We start from the raw sequence: 19,898 nt of genomic DNA, 5'->3' as shown, positions 1-19,898 counted from the left end.
CAATTTTCTGTAACAGTAGATACAAGCATCTGAAAATGGGTGTTCAGCTACATGGGATGTGATACACATGGTAGTACACCACTGGTTTCAGCTTTAAATTTAATATAAAATAGTGATGTTGTTCCAAATACAGCTTTTGGAAAAGTGCAGAAGTCTAACTTACAAAAATCCTTTACTATGCCAATATTGGAAAGTGAGCTATTAATCAAGTTTTTTGAAACCACAAGTTTATAACACATCCCTTTAAAAATGTGTGTATATTACAAGCATTACACACACAGACACACACACACAGATGTCAAACCAGTATTTCTGCAGTATCATATATTAGAAATTTAATAAAGTCAGGTTTTTTCACCTGTGATGGAGAAATGTCATTCTTAACTACAGAGCACAACAGAAACAGGCAAGAAGATGCTTTTATGTCTTTAAGAGGTGGTAGAAACAAGTACTATCCCCCATGGCATTTCTTGGGGTTTTTCTTTTCTCTTGTGAGCTACCTGAGTGCAAGGCCTACCTTTCTTTTTTTAATCACATTGAGCACATGTTGGTGCTTACTCAATAGTAAATGTACTTGTGTAAAAAGAAGAATGAAAGCGAATCCTCTTCATCTTAAGAAAAAAAGGCAACTTGGAAAAAAAAATCCATCACAATTTTTTTTAGTTTCTAGTCTAATATAAGCAATTGTTAAGCTCATTTTTTTTTCCAAAAATGGTTCATTGATATAATGGGTGCCTACATCTGTATTTCAGCATCTGAACGGACAGACAGATTTTCAGGAGTGTTGAGCATCAAGCATCCCGAAGCATCTGCTGAAAACTTGGCTGCTTTGTTTAAACTCCGCCTTTAACGATTTTGAAAGTTATTAGGTACGTGGAACTCATTTGCAGACCTTCTGTTCATATCAAAACAAAGATAGCTTTTGTGTTTTCTGTATTTTTTTGCACATGGATTTTCTGGTGCTGGTGCTGTAGAGCTTAATCTAAAAAATCTTCCAGAGAAACCAGTGACCAGGTCCAGTGGATTTTTTTAAATGTTAGCATATCTAGAGAATTTGTAGCTGCATATTCACAGAACCACAGAATCACAGAATGTCAGGGATTGGAAGGGACCTCGAAAGCTCATCCAGTCCAATCCCCCTGCCGGAGCAGGAACACCCAGATGAGGTTACACAGGAAGGTGTCCAGGCGGGTTTGAATGTCTCCAGAGTAGGAGACTCCACAGCCCCCCTCGGCAGCCTGTTCCAGTGTCTGTCACCCTCACTAAGAAGAAGTTTCTTCTCAAATTTAAGTGGAACCTTATTCCTCTATTAAAAAATGTATTTTATTGTCTTCTGGCATTGAAGGTAAATGTTAAGTCCAAAATGTAGCAAGAATTTTTTTAAAAACCAAACCCTCCACTTTATGCTGGCAGAGTTTGAGCCTGGATGTTCCAGCACTTGGAATGCTCTCAGCACTTACGACATCAGAGGCATTCTCTTTAAAAGTCTTGAAATGGGCAAATTTCAGTGCACTTACAGCTGCTTTTTTGGTGTCAGGTTGGAGCACTGAAGAAAACTGGCAGAAACATCATGGGGCCAGACTTACAGGGGAACAGAAATGGGATCTGGTTTGGATTTAGGTATGAAATCAAGCAGTTTTCAGTGTCAATATTTTGGGAAAGCATATTGTGTGGAGAAAAAGCTGTAAAGTTGTTTAAAAATATGTTGCTTGCATGAGACTTTTCTCCAGTTCTTAGCATGTATTTATTTATATTATCAAAGTATCTCAGAGCTTATAGATCAGGACTGTTTTGTGCAGGGCATCATTCTTGGCTCGGGTCTTGCACCGCTGCAAAATAAATCTGTCCTCCTAGCCTATTTTAAATCAATAGGACAGGGATCATTCAAGCAGGTCTTGATGCCAGTTCTAGCCCCATCGTCTTCCGCCAGCAGCCATAGCTGGAAACTGCAGCTCCGGCACTTGATTCCTGACCAGGGAAGTTTTAATGGGTCCATTTCCTCTCCGGTCACATTCAACATCTTTATGGATCCATCAGATGAACTGGTCAGACAAGAGATGTACATCTGTTGTGCATCGTGTATAATGAAACTCCTGCCACCAGCGTGGCCTTGCACTTGGAAAAGCTCAACTAGTGTATAGAGCTGAACTTAGTTAAGACCAGATCGAGAGTGACAGGCGGAGAAAAACATTTGGAAGAGTTCTCCAGCATGGGGAAATTTCCATTTATGGTGCTTCCCAGCCTATGTCCAGGATAGCTCAGCAGTTTTGGAAAATTACTTGAGTGAGAAGGAGTTTGACACTTGGAGACAATGGAAGAGCAAGTCCGTCTGTGTGGAAGATGAAGCCTTCCCAGGAGCCACCTGACTAGCAAAGCGTCACATAAATGGAGCTTCAGGCATGCACCACCAATACAGCAGCTTGAAATGAACAAATAAAACTTGATCACAACAAGACGCTGGGGAAGAGGATGGAAGCACCAGGTGTATGATATGTAGGCACAGTTACTTCATGCGTGACAGAGAATACAGCAGATAGACACAGTAAAGGAATATATACAAGGGAGCAGAACAGAGGGTCCCTTCTGCAGTCCCTGCCTATAAAATGATCTATGAAGTTTTAAATGTGCCCGTGCCCAAACAGGTGTAATTCAACAGCAGTTCATGCAGAGCAACTGAATCATAACCCAGAAAACCATCAGACCCAACAGAAGCTTAGTTTAGGTAAGAATTGAAGGGTTTGAATGCATGTTTTGCAAAGGAAGAGTGTCAAATTCAGAGAAGTCAAGGGGGACAACTTGCTCCTTTAAAAGCAAAAAAAATTATAAAAATTAAATGACTGGATTTTTATTTAATCCAGTCTGACAGAAGTTTTAAAATTAAATAAACCCTCCCCTGAAGTACTTGAAACACGAAACTGCAGACTACAGACTCTGAATGTGAAGGCAACTTAGCAGAGAAAAATGTAAAGGGTGAAACATAAACAGTTACAGGGAGAAATATAAATTTTCTTCACTTGCGATAAGTTAACATATTTATTGTAGCAACCCGAAGGTGTTTATCTGCTGTATGCAGCTCCATATAAATCAGAGACCTTCTGGTGCCCTATTTGTAATTTCTATGGAATAACTTCTCATAAACTTCTCAAATTCAGTTGTCAGAGGCCTGACCTGAAGGAGGTTATCTGTGAATCTACAAACTGCGCTGGTGCAGCTGGAAAAGCTCGTATGTCCCAGGAGAGGAAGAACCGCAGTTCGCAGCCCTTGCCAATCTTGGCTGCTGGAGTGTACGTGAGGTCTGGCAGGTGCCTGGAGGCAATTGCAGCCTCTGCTGGAGGATTCCACACAACTTAAAGCTCCTGTCAGGCACCTGAAGGTAACAAGGATCCTCCTGGGTCGCTCACAGAACCACCAGCGCCCAAGGAACCACAGAGCTCTGCCAGCCCAGCAAAAACAGTATCGTGGTCCTTTGTGGGGGCAAAACAGCTCCAGCACACAGCCCACCAGCATCAGACATGTTTGCACCTTCATCCCCTTCAAAATCACAGCCATCTCACCAGGGATATGACCTGGTGGGGTGTTACCGAGGGGGAGGAAGGGAATGGCACAGAAGGCCCTGAAATTCTGTGTTAGAGCACAGTCATTGGAGGTTCATAGTGCAACTTAAGGGAAAGCAGGTTTCAAGGGAACTTTTCTCTAAAGTGCCATCTTTAAAAGAATCAAGGATTTGGCAGCTGGAGGTTTTATGGAACCCTGTCACACATCACCTGTAGATGTTAAAAGACTGATCAAATGAGATCTCTTTTGAGGTTTCATTTCTGCAGCCACTATGGAAACACCTTCATCTTCCACACGATCACTGCTGAAAACTATCTTAATATAGTAAACCATCCTAAGTAAGCTACACTAAGTGTCTGCTCATACACTGGGTTTTTCTTTCTTTACATCTAAGAGAATATTAGGGGAGGAATTAATTTAAAATGTGTTCTAAAGGAGGGAACTTGCCAGCCTGGCTCCTATCCAAACTGTGCTATCTTTACTACCACGCGTCTCGTGCAGACTGCTCCATCCTCTGCTATTTTTTCAAAGAACTACTAAACAGAGAGACTTGCCTAGCATCATTCTCCAGCAGGAATACAAAGCAAGCTATATTCCATCCTTTGTTTTCCACCCAAAGAGGAGGAACATTTTTTCTACCTCTAACATGCTGTGGAGGACTGGGGCTTTGGGGATTCCTGCACGCTCCAGCCACAGAACTGCTGCTGCCTTCTGTCCGCAGCAAGACATATAAATACTCAACGTCTGAACAAGAACAAACAGCCATCACAGACTCTGCTCTCACATCTGTAATTCATATGCCTATTTCTTATGGGAGCGGGGAGGGTGAATTGTATTTGGGTGTTTGTAGGTGCCAATCACACTTTTGATTACAAGCAGGGCTGCAGGAGCTCATTAAGCAAGCAGGTGCCTTCTCAGAGAAAAGGTGGTTAAAAAGAAGATGCTACAGCTTTCCTAGAGCAGAGGAGCTTTATTGGCTGCACATGGAGCAATGCTCAACTGCTGAAGCTGGGGACAGGAGCGAATGGAAATGAGCTGGGGAAAAGAATAAATAAATAAAAAATTATACATTTTCAGTTTTCCTAGTACTTTTTATATCATGGAAATGCAGAATAAAGGTAAACCTTAGGACAACTCTAAACCTGCACATATTACCCAGAGAAAATAAGTTAATATATTTTAGTCAGTAATACGAGAAAAATCAATTAAAAAAAAAAGGGCCAGACACCTTTGGCCATGAGAAGTGAATGAAACAGCACTACTGATGACCAGAAACCCTGAGGGAGGTGACGTGTGTTGTCAGTCTCAGGTTATTCTTTGCAACTGCAATCTTGCCCCAAAAGGTAAGTCCCATGTTAGGCTGCCTGAAGCAAACCAGTCTATGGGGACGTTTTGCTCGTTTTATAAAGACATAGCTAAGATGAAGTGGTGAAAATCCCCTTTCTGTGTTACAGCCTGGATGAGAAAGCAGCTCTGTCCGCCTCCTGGAGCAGGATGCGCGCCGACTCGTGCTTACCTTTTAAAAACAATTAAAACCGGTATCTGCACGGTGCGAGGCAACTCCAACACGTACATCACCGCATGCATGTCTGCGTCGCCATCAGCATGTATGGCTCGTCATCTGTCTGCTCCGAACAATAACTGTTAGGTTAGCAGCCTTTTCACTTGTAATTGTAAATATTGTATCTAGAACACAATATTTGAGATACAAAATACAGTGTTATTAAGACAGCGCTCACACATCAATTCTTGTGTGACTATAATTTGTGAAATGCCTTAGGAGGGGCTTATAAATAAAGTACAAGATGTTATTATGAAATACATTTTAACCAAATGCACAGAAATTTCTTGTTCCTATTGAAATCAATAGCAAAACTCCCACTAATTTCAGTGGTAAAAAAGAGGAGACCCTTGGGAATTGCTGTGTTACGCTGAGATTGCTGCAGATTTCAGTCTTCTTAAGTAATACAGCTCTAGAAGAAGAAAGGGGGTGAAAATGGGTATTAGAGGCTGTTCAGAGCATGCTGAAGATTTTCATTCCCCGCTGATGTCACCGGTAGCGATGCCTGGCGAGGCAGCACGTCCCCACGCAGCCCCACGCAACCCCTGCGCCCGTTTGCCAGGGGCCAGTTGGGCACGGGGGCTACTCCGGGGCCTCCCCGGGCCCCCAGCCAGCAACCGGGAGCTGGCACCGGTGCTCAGGCTTGGCAGCCCTGAGACGCTGCCCACTCGGCCCCGGCCCACCCTGGGGATAAGGCTCTTGACGGGGCTGTGGAGGCGACAAGCGGCACAAGGCCGCCTGCAACCCGCAGAGCCCCCGGCACGCACGGCAGCGGCTCTTCCAGGCAAGCAGCGCTCCGGGGACCAAACGCCCCGGCTTCTTCGCGATGTGCAGCCAGCCAGGGACTGTTCCCCACCGACCTCCTTCCATAGGGCACAATAACAAGCCAGTGAGCCAGAAATGTCTCCTCTCCGCCGCGGCTGGCTAGCCTGTCACCCAAATCAGCTCCAAGTTCATCCGCGCATGCAACCGCTTTCTAGCGTCGCTGCGGCAGTGCGGGGCTGTGGAAGGCGGCAGCCCCTCGGCACAGTCTGCCCTGAAGAAGGCTTCAGGAGGGACGTAGAAGGCTGGCGATGGCTCTATGGAGACCACCAGCGGCTGGGCCACAGGCGGTGGAGCTGCACGGCTGGGAAAACCTGGGAAGGGCAGGGAAGAGCTACAGCGAGATACCTCTGCCCGCGTATCGGCACCTGCAGGAACAGCAACCATGGCAAAAGCTCTCAGGGGAGGAAGGGATGGGAAGCTCATTTCCATTCCTGGTTAAGCAGAAGTTGGCATTTAGATTAAAAAAAAACTACATTAGTAGGTATGAACACTCTATGTGGCTATAAAAGTGCTGGGGTTTTACCTGTAATTAACTGTTCCCAGAACTGATCTGTCTATGTGAGAAGGGACCTGTCTATTGTGGTGTTTAATGTGATCTGTCCATACCTTATATAATGTCTGTGTGTATATCTGATAAAAGTATATATACATTTTTTTAAAAATCCATGTTTCAGTAATATTTTCCAATTATGACTTCTAGATAATTAAAACTACTTAATGCTGGTGATCTGTCCATACCAATGTCTGTGTGTATATCTGATAAAAGTATATATACATTTTTTTTTAAATACATGTTTCAGTAATATTTTCCAGTGATGACTTCTAGATAATTAAAACTACTTAATGCTGCTACAACAAATACAACAAAACTGACCAGTATCAATTAAAAATAAATATTTTAATCTACTTGTTCTGCATATTTTTTGCTTGCTTCAGGCTCTTGACTTTATTGTTGTACTGTGCTTTGAGCGAAGCTGCTCTTTGTCCCTAAAGGATTTGGAGTTTACGTGTGTTTAATCTCATCTGCAGCATCGTGACTACCTCAGCACCACAACTCTGCTACTCCAAGTTTACAATGAAGTGTTATCTGCGGTGACAAATATGCCGAAAGGAAAACATAACCAGCCTAGATGGTATCTTTGCTTTACAAAGGCTGCTTGTGATGCCTGTGCTCTGACTCAAAAACTCCCGGCGCATTGGCTTTTTAATCATGAGATCCCTTTTTCAGCACAGCATCGGGAGTAACAACTGCACCACAATGAGCCAGCTTCATAGATATGGGAATGTTTAGATTTCCCTGCCAGTGACTAAAGGCCTTTAGCTTTCACTAGCCAGTCCCAGTTCGCATTGTTGTTGCCTGTTGATTTGTCTTCTCTCATTATTCCTTGACATGCAGCTCTCCACCCACGCCCACACTAACAACCCTCACACAAAGCGCATTGAGGTATTAACCAGGTTACAAGTTCAATGGAAAATTACACTAAGATTGTGCTGTGTGGCAATATAAAGGGATGGTACTCACTCTCCCAAAGAGCCTGCTAAAAACACAGCTGTTTTTTGGTTTTTTTTTTTCCTTTCTAAGCACCCTAACAAAAACATTTTTTAGAAGTCAGGAATGTATATTTGTGTGCATATGCATCTATACGTACTTTTTGTACAATTACAGCAGATAGACACAGACATGCATCACATCACCACCACTAACTCGCACGATGCAAACTGCTGGATTCTGGAGTTCATTTAGAGCATCCCCAGAAACCTGAGCTAAATAACCAACCTCCTCCTCTCAATTAGATCCGTGAACCTATCTTCTTTTTGTTAGCCCAAATTACAGGCTGGTAGAAGTGCTGAAAGTCTATAAAAATGTTTCTTAAAAAGCCTTATTGAAAACTGAAAATAAATCAAAAATAAAGCTTAATGAGATTAACCTAACACAGTAACAAAATTTGCAACACCACACTATAAGGTTAAAAAGAAAATAGTATAATAAAGGAAATACAAAGGCTTTGGCATGGTTTTTACAATCAACAATGGTTAATTTTGATATGTAGTTGTGAACAACTTCAAAACACTTAAGTTTAAAACTCTTGCAAGCACTTTTAATTGATTAGGAATGAATTCTAGATGCACAAAAATGATTGGACTGTGAACAGTAGTACAACTATATCTAAGAACAATTAACTCTTGCCGACCAAAAAGAAACGTATGATGCATGAAAATGTGTATAAAACATCTATAGAATATTCTTGTCAAATATAAATGAAATTAACTTTATTATAGAAATCATTCTGGGAGATTTCTAGGGAAGACAAATACTTACATTTCGACATAAAACAAATTGGATTATATCGAAGACACAATCTACCTTTTATCTATCAAACTCTTTTCTTCATCAAAGTTCTCTCTTAACCCCTGTTTGCACATAGCTTCAGCCGTTAACAACCTTTGGAAATACCAACAGATATTTTTCTTACATAAATCTAGTGCGTATTGTTCCAGGTTTAATTATATGCAATGGAATGATACAAACTTGGAACATCAATCCATAATCTATGAACAGATTGGTAGAAGTATTCGATATATCTTGATAAAACTCTTAAATTCGTGGCAAAGCTTGTTGATCATGGCTTCTTTTTTTTTTTCCTTTTCTTTTTTTTTTAACAACTTCATGACCAACACAGATCAAACATCCATCCAGTCTACATTGTTCTTTTTTTCTTTTTTTTTCATTATAACATACAAATGCCCATTTACAAATAATACATCAAAATGAATAAAAGTTTGGATACCAAAATGAAGATTTGTTCCAACTGATATAATGCCTTCAGTGTACAAAGGTCCGTGTGAAAGTCTTTTCCATGTGTTACAGCATAGGGCACAGTTGCAGTACAGAAGTACTCTGAGAGCCATTCTTCCTTTATAAAATACTGCTGAACATCCAACTGTTGTCCATATAGTCATTTACGGAATTAACACATGTTTTACTGTAATCTTGGCCAGTATTGAGACATATCAGGTTCACTGCCAGGAACTTGAACTGGAACTGACACTCCAGGGGAAATGAGACCTGAAAATTGAGGGGGAAAATGGATATTTTAGTTTTTCTATACATAGCACAATTTTTGCTTGTATTCCAGTAAGTATTAAATCTCGCCATCTACCAGCCTGCAGAATCAGGTGCGGGGGGAAGGGAGACATATTTTAAAAGCCTGTGCACGTCTCACTGATGTGTTATTATAAATAAACAGTCGTGCTTTGAGATAAATGCCAGAGCCTTGGCTCATTTGTTGGGAATTCAACCCAAAATACACTGAACATTTCTGTTCTTTTAATATGTGTCTGGCTTGCTCCTGTTTATGCTGACACTTACCCTTTTTTACCCTAGTTTGCCTTCCTATGCATAGGTTAATATTTTTACCGGTTACCTGCCTTTTTGATAACTTCAAATCTTTAGCAAAAAATAACCTTTGACACAGACACGGTGAAAACATGCCCAGTCCTGCAAACGCTTTCACATACACTTAACTTCACAGGCGTATCTCCACTGAAATTTAACAGTGAAATAAAGACTGCCTTAGAAATCAATTACACAGGGAAGATTTTGAGGGGTGGGGGTCTCACTGGAGAGCTCCCCACTGCACCGCCCTTTGAACAACACCTCTGTTAATGAGCCATCTTTCATCTATCCCTTCAGCAGCAGCTTAAAAATCAGACTTTCTGCCCCAGCCCACAAGGTTATACATTTCTGTTTTCTGCCCGGTTCGACAGCTACTAACCCCAACCTCTCCCAGCAATGGGGAGAGACTTTTCCCAGTGAATATCTGTGAAAAAAACGAATTTCTGGAGCAGAAAGGCAGGGGGGCTGTGGGGGCACTCACCTGTGGAAGTGGTGCCAGAGGTGCCCATCGGCTGGCTGTTCATGTGTGTCTGCATGTGAGGAGGGGTGTAAGTGTCATAGCTCCGGCCATTCACCGATGGACTGGTGGGCAGCATGCAAGAGTAGGAGGAGGTCTGGCTGGGTACCGGGGGCTGTGGGAGCAAAGGACAAAACAGTGTTAAGGATTGGTTGAGGTAAACACCACGTTACGCTCTTCTGGATGGATGTACCAGCCCTCAGGGGCAGCGTGCACAAGCAAAGGTGAGCTTCAGTTTCGAATTTGGGGACCTAAATGTAAACGCCTAGTTAGGAGTTCAATCAAGAAGCCTCTTGCTGGAGCTTTTTGCTCTACAGAAATGACATGAATGGTCACTGGTGCCTTTTCAGATGCCTTGTTGAGCAGATCCCAAAATCTAGATGCTAACAAAAGTGTTACATACCTAAACCTAGGAACCAAAGCCCTTGTTTGTACTTCTGTAGAAGAAAGATATTTCCTGCCATTTGCAGCCACAGAGACACAGAGCAGGGCTGGCATCTTATCTCACACTTGGCGGTTTAACTAAAAACTGTTAGGCGTGTAACTAAAAATTAGTCTGCTGAGACACACAGGGTGGTTACACAAGGCTGGACCTGCATCTGTGTGTTGCACATACACACAGACAATGTGAGTTTGGGGTGACCGAGGCTCTGACGCACATGTGCATCGATCCTCCATCAGCCTCGGTCACCCCAAGCCCATGCCAGCAGCATCCCAGGAGACCAGACATCTCCATTTACCTGAACTCCAGCCCCTAAAACTCCATCTGCCAGGGGCAAGAGCAGCTGGGGGCAGGGGGTGAGGGATGGCACAGTGCTGGGGAAGGACCAACCAGGGTGCCGATGCAGCCCTCATGCAGAGAAGCAGTGAGGGAACAGGATGAGTAATTCCCGCTCCGAGCACACAAGACTCGACATGTCTGCACATATTTCCTCCATCTGCATGTCCCTGACACATGCTGTCTCTGAAAATGCAGCCTCGCTCGCTAAGCACACAAACATGGGGGGAAACGCACACTCTATGCTCTGGGAGAATGAGCAGCAAACCCCATGTCCACAGGGAGATGCCGATGGTTTGGCTGCCAAATCTCCCACCCTGACATCATGCAGCCACATAGGCAGGACTTTCCAGAGACGTTCACACGTGCCAGGTCCCAGCCCAGGTGCCCAGCGGTGAATCAGGGGCCTCCTGCTTTCCCAGGGGTCCCCTCCCGTATCAGCCTTTTGATCTTTTGTCATCTGCTCTCAGCCCGCTGCTGGAAACGGTGCCGCCGGCTACCAACGTCACGGAATAGCGACCTAGCCAACGTCATTTCTTTCTGCAGACTTGTGAGACTCTAACTTTATTTGGTTAATTTTGGTTCAGCAATTAGTAACATAGTAATTGCCGCAGCGAAGGAGTCAGGCTCTCTAATCTGCTCGCCTGTCTCCAGCAGTGGTCAATGCTGTGTGCCTCAGACAAAGCTGGAAAACTCCCGTAATTGGCCAGCACCTTCCTAGGCCAACCCCACCATTAAAAAAGGAGGAATTTTGCATCTGAAAGGTCTATAGAAACAGACCCCAAAGGAATAGATTTCTTCCTAACCCAGCTGGTGATCAGCTAATGCTTTCAGGCATGAGGATTGACAGCTCTTGCAATTCTGGCTTAGCTGGCATAACCACTGATGCTAATCACATCCTTCCCTCTCTCAGGTGTTCCTAATGTGCCGCTGCCACGTTACCTACACCAAAAAGGCCAGATCCCTCCAGCAGCTTACTCGGGCAGCAACTTCCACAATACCGCACCAGTGAGTTCCATAGGTTAACTGTGTTTTTTTCTGGAAAGGGCTTTCTCATCCCAGATTTGTTGCCTTGCAATTTTGAGGATGTTTTTCTTTCAAAATTTGGGAAAAGGGCTTGTCAGGGCACCAGGACTTAGAGTGTCCTTTCTCTTGTGATTTTCCCAAAACAGGGCATCTTTTCAGAGGCCAGGGAAGCTTTTGGTGCCAGTTTCCCTGCAGCGTGGTTTGGGTCTGTAACTCCCCATCCTGGGATGAAGGGCCCCCGCGCTCCCACACACCCCAGGGGCCACCGAGTCCTGAGGGAGCGTCGTGCCGTGGTGGTGTCACCGTACTTACTTGCATAGGCAGGTTGTTGGCCATGGTGAAGCTAGGCATGGGCGGCAGCGCGCTGTACGTGTTTGTGAGCGCCGTGTCCGTTCTGCCCAACATGGAACCTGATGTGAAAGAGGAAACTATAATAGAATAGACAGATAGATGAACACATTAGTTCAACCATAATTACAATCGGCGATACAGTCTGAGAGTTTCATTTTCCCCAGAGGATGGATGAACGTGAGCGGGTTGGTGGCATTACCAGGGGTGGTTGGTTGCGGGATCGGCTGGTAAACGCTTGTGCTGAAACTACTACTGATGGGAATGTGGCTGGGAGTGTTGCTGGCTTGTCTTCGCTGGTTCCTCAGCTTCTCTTCCCTTCTCCACTTGGCCCTTCTGTTAGAAAACCACACCTGGAAATACAGTGTTTTGAGAGACGTGAGTGACCTTACAAGGACTGGAGATGTGGGGCCTCCCCCACGTGGCTCAGGGCTGTGCTGATAGAGAGCTGGCTTGCAGCATAGCAAAGCAACGTGTGAAAGCAAACTGTGGCTGCTGTTATTTTCCTGAAGGAGGAGATGGACAAGTACCTGATCATAAATAAGGGCAGCCCTGTGCTTTGAAAAAACAGGATTGATTAACAACAATTATAATAGTAAAAATAATAATAGTCATAATTGCACAGTAACCCGGTACCTGTATCCTTGCTTCAGGCAGGTCTATTTTAGCAGCTAGTCTCTCTCTTGCAAACACATCGGGATAGTGGGTCCTCTCAAATTCTGCAGAAGAAAATACGGTTACATTAGTTGCAAAGAGTTAATGTGGCTGAGTGTAAAGGCAGGGTCATTCCTGGACTGCCTCTGCTTTAAATGCTCTTAAGAAACATCACTGTAAAGACAAAGCTGAGCTTTCTCCATGTGTGTGTGTGAGGCAGGAGGATGCCTTGCCTGCTGGGGAATATCGCTCAGGGGATCGGCAGGCTTGGGAGCAATGCTGCATCTTTCAAGAAGCAGTGAGGGCTTCTGCCTCCGCTGAGGGGGTCCCCAAGGCAGCTCTGACCCTGTCACCAACAAGTGAAATGGCATGTCACTAAATAACAGCGGAAAATAAGAACAAAGATCCGCAGCGGGTCAGAGGCGAGGTGCACCCAGGCCAGTCAGGGAAAAGGGCACCTGCTCCCAGCCCCGGGCAGCGGCAGCGCTGGGGACAGGGAGCGAGCGTGGGGACAGGCACGGAGGATGCTGCCAGCCCCAGCTGCCTGCCCTGGACTTCCCGGAGTACGGCAATGTGGCCCAGCCGGGGACATGGCACAGTCGGCAGGAGGAGATTTATCCCCTGTGAGAGGAGCCCAGGGTGTAACGCTGATGTTTCGGTATGATCTCTGCCCTGAGTACAGTCCCTTTGAAAACCTTTTAACAGCTTTTCAGTGCATACCACAGCCATCGATGAATATTTGGAGCTCAATAAATAAAAGGGTATGGAGGGAGCCATGGACTTAAAATATCTATGCATATATAAGGCATGTGAATGCCATGTTTCCATTCAGCTCGTAATACAGCCAGGGCACACTTTGCTTTTCTCTCCCGCTTCAGCCATAGGAAAATGTCACTCACCTTTCTCAAGGGCTTCGATTTGCTCTTGGGTAAAGGATGTCCTATTTCTCTGCAACTTTCTTTTCAGCTGGAGTCTCATTTGGGCCTCGTCTGAATCTTCTCCATTAGAGCTGATGGAGTTAGTGTTTTCCCCTCCTCCTTCCTGTTGCGGACAGCCATCTGCGGAACCGAGAGTCGGAAAGTGAAACGCAGGTACCCCTGTTTTAAGATCCCTATCAGAGAAATAACACGATTGGAAACAAGTTCAGCCATGTTTCCTGACACCCTCCCTTATAAACGTCTCGGGTATCAAAGCAACATTGCGCTAATGACACGGGTAGCATGGAAACATTTCAGTTTCCAGCATTATCATAAACATTGGAGATAAGGAAATACGATCGCCTGGTCTTAATTTCATTCTGTTTTTCCTCTGGAATAAAACCCGCATAAAAATACTTTCCCCTGAAAGTGATTCTTTCCGTGCATCACTGCTGAAGTGCCATGGCAGTCTCCTCTGTTTGCTGCATCTATTTACCTATTGCTACATTTAAAATAGTGATGTTCAGTATTTCAGATTATCTATAATCAGTAATTCCTCTCTAATCAATTAGATGTTGATAGGTTTGCAGAAAATGCTATTAAGAAACCAAACCAAGCTTGTAATCTTTTTAAAAAAATATTTATCCAGTTTTTATTTGAATTCTGCACAGTCAATTTCATTTTAAAGGTTGTGAATTTAGAAGTGCCTGCATTGTTCTGCAGTTTTATTCAACTATTGTATGAGTGTGCATTGCCTTGACACCTATTACTGAGCACAGCTGTAATTATATCATCACCAAGAACAGGCTATAATTGCTGAAAATGGAATTTTATATTTAGATAAAAGGACTGTCCATTCTTTGTAATGTGTTGCACCAGAGAAAAGTAAGATTTCTTTTAAAATTTTAACATGTAATTTTAAAAGAAATAGTAGCGAGTTCACTAACTAGCTAAATACGCTCTTCTGCAGCTGAACGTCTGGCATATCATTTAAGCGGTACGTTTTTAATTAGGGCATTTCGACCACTTTTAATGTAATTTCTGTCATTAAACAGGGGAAAGTTTCATTGTGCTCCCCTTTCAGGCGGTCGCAAGGATGCGTCCTGGGTCCGGCCGGTTTGCGGGGCTCTGCAGGGACCCCCAGGCCGCCGTGCCCGAAAGAAACGGACGTTTCTGCCGAGGCGGAGAAGTCGTTGTCCCTAAATTAGCTCTCCCTCTCGTTTCAAAGCATATTTTTCGAGGCGTTTTGATGTCGCATATAAAGGGGGAGATGGGATGAGGGACACATGGGCTACTTATGCTAATTCCCTTGAAAAGTTACGCCAAAAATAAATAGCGACACTCCCGCTACATCCTTTAAATATTGTGGGAAATCAACTTTAAAGTAATATCATTTATAATCGGCGAACAATGGCCCCGGCCTTCAAAGCTCGGGGGGAATTGTGACAGGATCTGGTGGGACCCTTTCAACCACTTTGAAATGTTTTAAAACCCGAACTTTCTCCCCCATTTAAACACAGGGATTCAGCGGCCGTGGTCACCATATGGGCGGCCGCAGCCCCATTGAGGCGGCCGGCGGCGGGTGAATAGCCGTGGGGGGGGGAGTTCTGCCTTTCAGGGGCACACAAAGCCGCCGAGCCCCGGGAACGCCGCCGCGGCGGGACAGCCGCCCTGCCCAGCGCTGGTGGCAGCGCCGGGGGCCGCGCCCGCCCGCGGTGGGGGCCGCCGCGTAACCTCCGCCACCGCCCTCATCCATCACTGTCCGCTCGGACCGGACCGGCACGGACCGGGGGGGGAAGCGAAGGGAAAGGGAGGGAAGGGGAGGGGGGAGCCGCGCAGAGGCGGCGGGGACGGCCGGCTGCCCCCTCAAGCCGCTGGGAGCGAGGGCTCCCGCGGGGCCGCGCCCGCCCTTCCCAGGGCCAGCCCAAACCGGGCACCCCTCCTGCCCCCCGCCTCACTTATTTTTAAACTTCAGAAGCCACACTTTTTTGCAACCTCGTCTCGGCGCCCTCCCCATCTCCCCAAAAACCTCTGAGCCAGCTAAAAGTTTCACCTAGTGCTAAACTCGCTTATGATTATCTAAAACCCCCTCGCGGAACAATTAAGATATCTTCTTTTTAGACACCCCCCCCCCCTTTTTTTTTTTTAAAAAAAAAAGCCCCTAAAAGGAGCGATCTCAATAGAGCTGTTCCACCTTCCAGACCTAATCCGTAAGAAAGAGAGTGAATGTCCGTCCCTATTATCCTATAGCCAGACCATCTGACGCTGGGTATAGGATTTGTTTCCTGGAAAAAAAAAAAAAAAAAAAAAAAAGACGCTGGGAAATAAAATCATTCCTTAGTTTCTTAGTGTCTTAATCAGTGAGGCGGAAAACAAGCAAAAAAAGATAGCAAACCAATCGCGGCACCTCTCAGCTATAGAGCTGGGATCAAAACATTGTAGCATCTGTTGAAAGAGAAAGTGTCTAAATCCTATAGAAGGCTTTAGTCTTATAAGAGAGGGAGGGGAAAAAAATATAAGAAACAGTGTCTCGGTGATCCCTAAAACCACTAAATCACTAGAGAATTTCTCCCGGATAGAGATGTCTCTTTTTGTTCTGTCAGCCCTCATGTATCCATTATTTTATTCACTGCTGCATGGCGTTTATCAGATTGAGACCATATTTGTACCCCTCTGAGACCTAACCTCGCCTTATGCTTTTTGAGTAATGGACTCTTAAAATCCAGTAACATACCCCTGCAAGGGAAAAACATTAGAGGGAGCATGAATATTCCAGAGGAAATCCATTTTATTAATTTTAATTTTGCCATGCGAATGTTTTAAGTGCCTGCCTGCCTCTCCCTCGCCTCTTCTGCCCACGCACACAGGCACCCCCGGCCCCAGCCAGCCCTGCCCCGCTCCGCACCGCTTTATTTCGGTGGCAATTTGGGAGAGGGCTCCCGGGTCCTCCCGCTCCGGCACGCTGCTGCCCAGGGTCCGCGCTCCCCCGCGGAAGCTGCGCTCATCCCCACGCCACGGGAAGGGGTCACCGCAAGCCCCCAGCATCTCCACCGACAACACCTTCCCCCCACCCGCCGCGACACGGGCGCCTCCGTCGCAACGGTCCCAGGTGCGCCCGCACCGCATCCGCGCACACCGCGCGGAGCAGGGCCCGGGAGCACTGCTCTGCGGAGAGGAGGGGAGGCAGGGGGAGCTCCTAAATGTTTTCATTTACCGTCTTTCCTAAAAAAAATTTAAAAAAATAAAAAAAAAAAAAAAAAGGAAAACGGCGGGAACGGAGGGTGCCCGAACCGCCAGGAGCCACAGGGGCGGACAGAGCGCGCCCCTCGCCGCGCACCGCTCCGCGGTTTGGTTCTCGGGTGCGGTGCGAAGGAAGGACAGGGAGCCCCGACACCGGCCGGCCAGCCCTGAACCGGGGCAGGGATGCGGGTAGCGGGGCAGGGGCAGCCCCTGCCCTGCCCCCGGGCGCCGCAGGTAGAGACGAGCCGGGGCGCAGCTGCCGGGAGGGCCCGTCCCGGCTCCGAGGGGGACATAGGGCAAAACAAAATTAAAAAAAAAAAAAAGAAGACACCAAAGTGGGGGTGGGGAAAAGCGAGGACTCCACTCTATATTTCTAGTGTCCTTCATAGATTGTTTTCTTCTCTTAAAACTGACATGTCTAATTGGCAAGCGGTGCCATATCGTGTCCAGAGGTCTCCTGTGGAACATTTCTACAGCTGTCTCCTTCAACTAGACGCTTATTCATGTCGCCTTAATGAGAAACAAAACGATCTCTAATGAGCAATTACATAGCGACAGAATTGTTCCCATAACAAATTCTTGCGTGTGACAGAAACATCCTTTGTACCAGATATTCCGCACACTGTTACCGATTTTTTTTCCTTGCGGGGTGAAAACAAAAAGCAGGTTGTTGTATATAGACACCTCTTCTAAAGGAATGACCACAGCCAGGGAGAGAGCCGAGCTTCAACAGAGCCCGTATTCAAAAAGAAGCCATTAACCATCTTAAGTATGTAACGTAACATCCCATTATCCTTCATATTATCCCCTTGTCATTCCTACAACAAATACCTATTAATCTTCAGGATAAACAGTTTCCTATATTTACAAAGTTGTTTCGGGTCCATTGAGGAGGAATTATAATCAGCCCTACGGAGATAGTTACCGATCCCCCCCAGCTTTTGAGACCCCGGCACGGGAAGGCGGCCCGGGTGGGGAGCAGGATCCTTAATTACCGGGGCTGATGGGCGAGGTTAAGGATGAGCCCGGGAACCCGCCCGGCTGCTGCCGGCACCGCAGCTCGGCGGCCGCGGCTTTGACAGCTGCTCCTCCCGGTTCCCCTGCCCGCCGCAGGACCGGGGCCGGGGCTGGACGCCCGCCCGGCCCCCGCCGCCCACCTGCTCGCAGCTGCCCGGGGAGGCGGCGGGTGGGACACCCGCAACCCCTGGCCGGAGAAAAACTGCCCACCGCTCTCAGCATGGCGGCGGCGATCGGGGAGGGGGCGAGCGGGACCCGTGTCGGTGCCACCTCCGCCAAGCGGGGTCGAGCCGGGCCGGGGAGCGGCGGCCAGGTTGTCGCTTACCTTGGGCGGGCTGCCCGGGTACCGAGGTGCCGGGATACCAGCCGGGCCGGGTGCCCCAGGTCCCCGTCTGCCCGTTCAGCATCCTTAGCTTGTCGTACATCCCGTCGGCACCCATCTGTTGCTTTTCGCTAGCCAGGTTGCGTAGGACTCTGTTTATCGACGACACCTGGAAGGCAAAGGACAGGAAAGGCAATGGTAGTGCGGTAGCGCGCTCCCCGCCAGCCACCCGCGCAACCCCCGCGCCCCTTCCGCGCTGCGAGCGGCTCCTCGACCTGGGCGCAAGTCAGGGGCTCCCCGAGCGCCGGCTGCGAGCTGCGGCTGCCCCGACTCGCTCACTGCTGGTGGTGGTGCAAACAAACAAACAAACCAAGGGGAAAGAAAAAAAACAAGCCCCAAACCCAACCCTGCAAAACCACAGTGATAGCTTCGACTGATGCTCGCAGTCCTGAGGCGCCAGGCACAGGGGTGACCCGCATTTTTTTTTTTTTTTCCCTCCTTAAAGGCATTTGTCAGATTCTGTATGAAAAAACACGTCTGACCCTGCCACATGCAAATGATGTGAACCTGCTATCCTCTCATCTGATATCAAAACAAAGGAAGCAGAGGCTCGCTAAGGCTACCCAGCATTGTACACAGTACACAGGAAGGTTTTTTTCATGAACTTACACTGGGTATATTATCGTTGGTACAGACCCCCTCTGATAGTAATCTGTCTCGAATCTCCCACGCAAAGATGGAGGGGCACTCTCGTTTATACTGCGCTATTTTGCTTACAACTTCTGGAGTCGCTACTCTCGGTTTACTACCTCCGATTGCCCTGGGTCTGATGGAGCCAGTTTCGTAATACCTGCCCAAAATTTTACTCACACATCCATTCGACACCTGGATAGGGAAGTGGACAGAAAATCACATTATTAATAATTTCAAGACAAAAATAAAATTGTTTAAGTATGCATTAAACAATGACAAGCTTACGTTTTGATTGTCCAGCACTTGGACTTTTGCATCTGCATGGGTCTATAACACAAAAATATACCTTAAATGGTATGAGAACTTACTTAGAGAGTCTTTTTTTCTTTAAAAAAAAAATACATTCGTGGCCCTACCCTCTACAAAAGTGATACTTTAAAAACATTTGTAAGAAAAAAAAGTCTGCTCAAAACGTAATTCTTTTAGTATTAATGTTAAAATACGCCTTAAATGCGAACAATAGCTAAGCCAGACTAGTCTCCATCATCCTCACTGCTCTTAGACAGAGTACTTGAGGGGAACAGGGTGAGTGAGGGGTTATCAAAACCTATATTTACAATGTACCCCTGAGCTGCGCCAGATCGCGTTAATGTGTCCATAAAGACAGATTCCGGGCTAAAACAGCGTGGCTTTGAGGGGGGGTATTTTTTTCTCTTTTTTTTTCCCCGCTTTTTGGACGAATAAAAAGGTAAGATTAAAAAAGCAGTAAGCCACGCCAAATGCATACAGAACTCACAAAATCATAAGTAAATATGGGGGAAGGGGGGAAGGAGAGGAAACTGAAATTATGCCGAGTCGTATAATTCAGTTTATTACAGCGAACTAACTGTAACGAGAGTGCAGGTTATCACCGGACGGAAATAAAGGGGAACAAAAAATTAATAAAAAAAAAAAATAAAGGTAGATATATTTACGCTTAGAGAGGTCTATTTGCAACAACAATCAAGATAAGCAGATGGATCATTTTATTAGGCTGGAAGGCGGGTGG

At 46.1% G+C, this 19,898-nt stretch overlaps 1 protein-coding gene across 1 annotated transcript in view; it reads right to left on the bottom strand.

Annotated features, from left to right (window-relative positions):
• Positions 1-8,922: 8,922 nt before the first annotated feature.
• Positions 8,923-19,898, bottom strand: part of PAX6 (paired box 6) — a gene marked incomplete at both ends in the record, with an annotated part of 11,874 nt that continues 898 nt past the window's right edge. The window contains 9 exon segments of the mRNA XM_082057801.1: positions 8,923-9,008; positions 9,820-9,970; positions 11,972-12,087; positions 12,210-12,360; positions 12,644-12,726; positions 13,561-13,719; positions 18,161-18,326; positions 18,827-19,042; positions 19,136-19,177. Coding sequence (XP_081913927.1) covers positions 8,923-9,008; positions 9,820-9,970; positions 11,972-12,087; positions 12,210-12,360; positions 12,644-12,726; positions 13,561-13,719; positions 18,161-18,326; positions 18,827-19,042; positions 19,136-19,177 — 1,170 coding nt within the window.

The sequence above is a fragment of the Streptopelia decaocto genome (assembly GCF_964273445.1).
Source record: "Streptopelia decaocto genome assembly, chromosome: 7".
Lineage (NCBI taxonomy): Eukaryota > Metazoa > Chordata > Aves > Columbiformes > Columbidae > Streptopelia > Streptopelia decaocto.
Note: the sequence above shows the minus strand (reverse complement) of the source record. Positions and strands in the feature narration are given on the sequence as shown.